The sequence below is a fragment of the Antrostomus carolinensis genome, unplaced genomic scaffold, assembly GCF_000700745.2.
Source record: "Antrostomus carolinensis isolate BGI_N321 unplaced genomic scaffold, ASM70074v2 scaffold761, whole genome shotgun sequence".
Classification (NCBI taxonomy): Eukaryota; Metazoa; Chordata; class Aves; order Caprimulgiformes; family Caprimulgidae; genus Antrostomus; species Antrostomus carolinensis.
In genome coordinates, this window is record NW_010293278.1 from 21380 (window position 1) to 28768 (window position 7389).

The 7389-nt window shown below is 37.9% G+C and overlaps 1 protein-coding gene across 1 annotated transcript in view; it reads right to left on the bottom strand.

Annotated features, from left to right (window-relative positions):
- Positions 1-4404: 4404 nt before the first annotated feature.
- RB1 (RB transcriptional corepressor 1) overlaps positions 4405-7389 on the bottom strand; it is a gene marked incomplete at its 5' end in the record, with an annotated part of 50928 nt that continues 47943 nt past the window's right edge. The window contains 4 exons of the mRNA XM_010177198.2: positions 4405-4834; positions 6076-6125; positions 6589-6731; positions 7073-7103. Of these exons, the coding sequence (XP_010175500.1) occupies positions 4761-4834; positions 6076-6125; positions 6589-6731; positions 7073-7103 (298 nt within the window). The remainder of the gene's footprint in view (positions 4835-6075; positions 6126-6588; positions 6732-7072; positions 7104-7389) is intronic.

The following is a 7389-nucleotide window of genomic DNA, read 5'->3' on the forward strand; positions in this document are numbered from 1 at the left end:
GCTAGCTCTAGTTTGTAACAGGGGTTGAACAACTACTGTAGCCAAACCAGCATGCCTTCTTAGCACAGCATTTTTGGCTTTAACATAACCAATAGTGTTTTTTTTTTTTTTCAACTTCTTTCCTTCTTACTCATAATTTCTAACCTCCTGTACACATTAAAGCCTTGTTGCAATCTCAGAGTAAGTGACAAAGCCTGTAATTTTGAGAAGCATCATCTCTGGACGGAATGAAGGTGATTCTAAAGCTCCAACATGTCAGTGGTGGTTTTTATTAATGCAATATGTATCTGACCTGGATGTGATAGTGTTACATTCATAAAGGCATTTATTTATTTACATTTTTTAACTTGCATGCACTTTTCTTGGCACTTAAAGGTCAATGTTTAAAAAACATACTGGCTTAGGTGGTTAAATGTGGATGCATGTATATAAACATGTGCTTGAAACCGTCATGGGACATTGTAGAAGAAATTAGGGATGCATTTTACCATTGTGAGATGGTCTGCAACAAATTTATGTTTGTGGATCTTGCAGGTTAAATACTTTAAATAAAGGTATTTGTTAAAGAGTGACAATAAGGTCAAGCATAAACTGTATCTAGAGTTTGAATAAAGAAGGAGGTTCTGCTTTGCAGAAAGAGAACCAGGTGGCTAACTTACTTTGGGAATCAAATGGAATTTGAAAGAGAAATGGCAGGGACAGGGTCATGGAAAGGTTCTCTCAAGTTACTGAAGCTAAGAGCCAGCATTGCATTGTCACCTAGGACCCAGCTCTAGAGTTTTATTACAATACCAAGTAACTGCGTAAACTGCTGTTTTTGTATGATCTTTACAATTTCCTTGTAAAGCAAAGCATTTAATTACTCCATAGAGACAGGACTAATTGGCTGCCACTTAATGACATAGAAAGTTTACAGCCTGAACATAAAATTGGTTTTTGATTTCTTGTTTCTTTATAAACGTGCCTGGTTTTAATAGACCACTAATAAAAACACCATTATATTTTAAAAGTATGAGTTGGATTTTTTTTTTTTCCTTTCTTTTCAGTAAAAGTGAATAGTTGACTATGTAATTAGTAGTGTGGGAGAAAAAGAAATAAAAAAGAGGTAGTATTTCAGAGAGATATTTTAAAGACTGTTTGCATTGTCCAGGAAATAACTGTCACCAGATAAAGTATTTGTAAACAAAATGAAAGCTAAGTCTGCAAAAAAGAGTTGGAAAATTTGCATAAGTATATTTTTACCTTTCAAATAAATTAATGCCCTAATGACTTAATTATTCATAAAACTGTCCTCAAACCACCAAGAATTGTTTCTGAAGCAAATGTACAGTATGACCAGCTTATTTGTTACATTTTAAAATATTTCAACTGGTACTTTGCACCAGTATCACACAGCTGTAATCTCCAGCTGTTTCACAATTGACACAGGTATCTTCCTCTAGTCACTCCTGTACCTGAACAACATGCAGATTGCACATTCTGTGACCTGTAAGAACATAGAGGGAACAGCAGCAACATATTAAGGGAATCAGCTCATCCATCTCAAGATTGGCTGCACAGCCAAGCCAGTAAATTAAATTCCTTTTACTGTCAACAGAGAGATGCAGGCCCCTCCAAGATAAGTTTCACATGACCTCATGTTACACGTCAAGCTTACACAGAGAGAAGTTTTCTCCACAAATGTACGTTTCTCCACTGTGATGAGAAGAGTTTGATCAGTGGTGCAACCCTTACTGTTAGGCACCAAAATGCCTGTCCCATTTCTCGTCCAGTTCTGCTGAATTCTAATTTTCTTTTTCCCCAAAACGGTTTGAATATTGTAGCCCATTTTGAATTACAATTACAATTCACTATAAGAAAGGTACTTTCAAACATAAGCAGATTTGAAAAGCTGATAAAAAGCCATTAGTTTTGATACACATTTATTTGCATATGTATCTGCTTAAAAATAAGACTCTGAAAATGTGTTTTCAGAGGGGGCAGGGACTGGCACATCAGCCAGTGCACTTTGTGCTCTAAGCATTGTTATGAACGCCGATGCCATAAATAGCACTGCAAGGTCAGCAGAGTTGAGTCACCGGCACCTACGGACTCTAATAAAGCAACAACAGGGAGCGTGCGGGGCTGACGTGCCTACAGCCAGACACCCGGCCCAGGAGGCCATGGCACCTTACACTGCAGTTTTGACATCCTGGGCTGTTTTCTGCAGCCCCAAAAGCAAAAGAATCAATTATGAAAAGCAGGTGGTGAAATGATGGCAACAATTCTAAAATGTGGACACCAGGATCTCTGAAGAACCGCCTCAAGCACCTCTGCAAGGGCTGTGGCAGCCACCCAGACCATCATACAGCCCCGTGCCTGCCAGGAGCGTTACCTGGCAATGGCGACCCTGGAAAAAACGGTCTGGTGAGAACAACATTTCCAGAACATCCTGTGGAAACTTCTGAATGTAACTACAAGCTCAACAGCGCAACTGTTTGCAGCTCTGCACCACAGAATTACAGAATGTCAGGGATTGGAAGGGACCTCGAAAGATCATCCAGTCCAATCCCCCTGCTGGAGCAGGAACCTAAATGAGATCACACAGGAAGGCGTCCAGGCGGGTTTTGAATGTCTCCAGAGAAGGAGACTCCACAACCTCCCTGGGCAGCCTGTTCCAGTGCTCTGTTACCCAGCAGGGAACCACTGGAGACGGAGTGACCTCTGCTTGCACTGGCTGCAGAATCATGGCCGAAGCATGATACAGGACATCATTACCATGTGAAGTCACCTTCTCACCTAATAAAAGAAAATTACCAACTATAAGTCTTTCAAAAGCTATTTTATTTATCTTGAAAGGAGAAAAACTGATTAGTTGTATAAAATATTATCATACATTTGATGTAAAGCCTTCAGTCTGTTTGAACCAAAAAAAAATATATATATTGTCACAGTAAAGAAATAATAAATCTGTTTGGGTACTGGACTCTGTCATGTCACCCCTCTAGCCAAAGGATTGTGGAAGAACTTCAAGGGCTGTAACAGAGCTTATGGTCAGTGTACCCAAATATTAACATATATTGTGTCTGTAAAACTCTGCAGCAAGTGAGAAAATAAACATAAGGTACTCTTAACACTTCCGTACATTTTTCAAAAGAAAGTTGAAGCCATATTGAGACTAAAAAAATAACTCAGTTTTATTTTAAAATTCATTGACAAAATCAGTGTGCCACTCATAGAATTTATAATAGCTCTTGGATTAGCTTCCGTTCAACACAAGAACTGATCTTTAAAATGTACTAGTGTAAGTATACTAGGTTCAGCTAAACAATTTCTAAATAAGCTACCCGGAGAAGATGTTGTTTTAAAATGTTAAAATGGTTAATGAATAGCATGCTTTTCTACTATCTATCACTGCTTTAGCTGCAAAAGCTAAATTTCATAAAAATGGGTAAATTTCAAGCAGGACTTTATTTCTTTATTTATATTTTAATCCACTGGAAGTAAAACATGTGCTTTCCTTAACTGGTTATTTTGCAAACCCTTTATCATTGCAAAAAAAATTCCAGTGTCTGAATCAGTAACTTACAAACATTTAAGATGAAAAAAAGTTTTGAGGTTTGGGTTGGGTTTTTTTGCTAGTTGTAATTTCACGAGTTGTCTATTAAACTCTGCTTTTTTTAGTAAAATAAGGCAGACTGATTTTCCTGATGTGGGCTCACCAAGTTTTTGTGCAGATGCTGCAGGAAGGCCAAGGGGAGATGCCCTGTGCTTTTAGACACCAGGCTACTCTTACCTGGTACCCAAATGGAGACTCGGCTTTCAGCTACAGGAAAGAGGTTTGGTGCCTGTTTCTCAAGCTACTTGGCTTGGCTACAGTTAGGTGAATATCTGAAGAAATCAAGAAAATTCTATGTCATTAGAATTTTGAAATCTTATGTGTGCCAGGTGGGATTTAGGTTTGGGGATTTTTTTTTTTCCCTTTTTTTCTTTCTTTCCTTTTTTAAAATAACGGAGATTTTCCAAGATAAGAAAGTGCACATCAAGTACTCTGCATATGGGAAGAAGCTTCAGCTTCTGGGAAGATGATTCTCTGTGGGATTCATATTCCATGAAGTTCAAACCGAGGGACAGTGTAACCACCCCCTGAAATTACACTGGGGCAAGAGCTGGGTAAGGAAAACTACAAAACTCTACAGACTGGTTTCAGTAGTACGGCTACGTAATGAGTTCACTTGGAATTCAGGTTGCACTTCTGATGCGAGGCCCTGACTCTGCCAGGTCTCTGACTGCTGTGCAGTCTAAATTATGTGAATTTGACGTGCTAATTATATACAGAGAGAAATCTTTATGTAATATCTGGCCCCTCATTTTCAAAATTTGCAAGTAATGAAAATCTAAAAATGAAATCTAAGAAACAAAATTAGTGCATTTCAAATCATTCTAGCTAACGTTTTGTCTTTAGACAGAAAAATTCAGTCCAGGTAGACTGAATTGGCTTAAATCAGTAATGCTGCAATAGGAAACTAAGACACTTTCCAAGTCTGTTCTTAAAATCCTCAAAAAAATTTATAAATTAAATTCAGTGGCTTACATTGTATACATGCTACATCATAAGGCAAAGTATCATGAAAAACATTTAAAAATTTAAAAAGTCCAAATGCTTTCAACTAGCAGTTCGGAATAAAAAGCAACTAAAAAAGCAACTCAATTAATGAAGGCTGTAAAACAAAAACAAGCTAAGAGGGCCTGCAGTGCAGCCCCTGGTCCTGAGAAGAATCTCACTTTTCTTCACTGGCTGAGGTATCATTTCCATCACTCAGTTTCTGCTTTTGCATTCTTGTTCGAGTAGATGCTAAAAAAATAAAATTTAAAAAAATTACATTAAATATTTTCTTCAGAATTACTTTGGATGTGATTATTTCTTGTAAAAATTGGTAATGACACAAGGAACTGAATTACACTATTCTAAATAAAACAAATCCCACATTTTAAAATTAGATATGTAATTCTGAGTTGCTTCAGCAATTCCTGCTCAATCTCACACATCTGAAATTCATTCCACCCATTCACTGAAGTTCTCATTGCTTCTGTACCCTCACTTTGTTTTCATCCTCACAGTGGGCAGATGTTGCCCAGCAGATGCCATGGGCTGAGCAGTCCCTGCCCCGCAGAGCCAGCCTGCCCAGGAAATAAATGCTTTTTCCCCTCAGTGACACGCACTAACACAGCTGGACGTGAAGTAGAACGTCACTTCTTAACCTCTGCTACAGGTAAACGCAGAAACATTTCCCCTACCCTAAAATAAATCAGAGGTGCCTGGATCCATACTTGTACTTCTCATGTTGACAAACACACACTTGCTAGGTAAGAATTTTTAATGGACAAATCCACTCAGCTACAGAGCTTAGATTCTACCAGAAAGCGAGAATGTCTGGTCAGACAAGCATGTGTTCCTTCTTGGGAGTGGAAAATACCAACTCAGATGTGGGGACTAGGATGTTTTGCTTTTCATGAGCTAGATTTCAATTTTATTTGAAAAACAGAAAAGTGATCCCATAAAATCTGAAAGAAATGCTGATATGCAGTGGAAGAAAAAGCAGTCCCAGTCATTTTAGTATAAAAGACAACAAAGCAACATACAAAATCACATACAATTTTCCTGTGTATATAATTTTCCTTTACTATACTGTAATTGCCTAAAAAGGTCAACTAAATGCTGCTGCTATTCATACGGATCACTACCTGCCAGCTCTCAGCTAAGGGTCTGTCACTGGAACACATGGCAAATCCTTGGCAAGCATTTAATTCCATTTCAAGAATTCTAGTGTTTAGGAAGAATGTGTCATGCTCATTTTCTTATTCACATGTAATATCACATCTTCTATGCTGCTGTGCCATTTAATATCCTCAAAAAGGCTTTTCAGCATTTCCATTTTATAATCTGCATTTTCAAGATTAAATTGAGCAAGTACAAAAAACTAAGCAAGTTGCCAAAATGGTATCAGTGTTGAGCAATGTTTTTATCTGGGTGGGCACAAACTATTTTTTCCAAAGCACTCAGTGCTGTGCAGTTAATAATAAAAAAATACTCACTCATTTCTGCAAGCTTTTGTTGGAACTTGGACTCCTGGGGTAGGTGTTTGCTGCAGACAGAAAACATATGTTTAAGAGGAAGTTAAAAAAAAAAACCAAACCAAACAACCTAGTTTTTTATCTGAGTAAACCTAACTATAAATCAAGGCTAGCTCATTTCAGTGCTATTGCCTTCTCTTACAAAGATGCAAACTCTTTTTTCCTCCCCACGAAAGAGTTGCTTGATTTCTCATATGTCTAACAAAATCTGGGGTTTGTTTTTTGAAAGACTGACTACAGACAACCACATGGTTTAGCACTCAGCGGGGATGCTGAATGTAGAGGCACTGAATAAATCCTTGTTTCTGACATCAAAGTGTCTAATTGAGAAGTATTATGCTACCATCTCTCATTTAATGTATTTACTAAAGTTCACAAATTAACAGAGTTCGGATGTCAGGAAGAAGTTAGGATGGAAAGACCTGAGAACCAAATATATGTAAGTTTACTGAAGAGCCAAGAACAATCTCTTACCTTCCATCTGCTTCGTCTTGCCCTTCTATATCAAAGCGCAGCCTCTTCAGTGGCTTAGGAGCAGCGCTTACTTCTGCGCTGCGTTTTAGCTGGCAGTCACTGTTGCAGACCATCTGGTTTATTTTTTGAAACTTTTCTGAAGTCTGAAATTACAAGAAAATAGGGACAGAAATGCGAATAAATCCCGAAACGACTCAAACTCCACAGATTATCCACTAAAAAAATTAGGAGGTCTAAAACTCTTGCTGTTTTAGAGCTGCTTTTAAAGCAGCTGAAATAAAATACAAACATTTTAAAAGTGAAGTCTGGGTATTTGAAAGGAGTCAACGGGATGCCCCTGTAATCTTTGTGCTCACAAATTCCATAAAATACTACATTAAATTAGAGCCACTCAATGGCCAGTTCCCCAGGTGTCAGCAAGCCGTCCCATTTCTCCAAAAGTTACATGCATTCAAGACCAGACATTAAAAATGTTAAAACTCACCCCAAACGATTCACCAATTGACACCAAAATTCTGCCAAATGAAGAAAAGAAGTGTTTAAGATTAAGTTATATTTAACGCTAAGATTAAACTATATTTAACACTAATTATATCCACTAATTTGCACACCTTAGCATAAGACATCAACAAGGTCCCTTCCTCTCTCTGCATTAACAGTGCAAACTCAGACTGCGTTTCACTGTGTTGAGACTGTTTATGTTTCCATTCGGGCCAGTGAATGCTCAATCACCAAATCAACTGGACCACACAGATGGAAAAGTGGCTTGAAAGTATCAGAGTCCATCCCTTATCAGCAGGA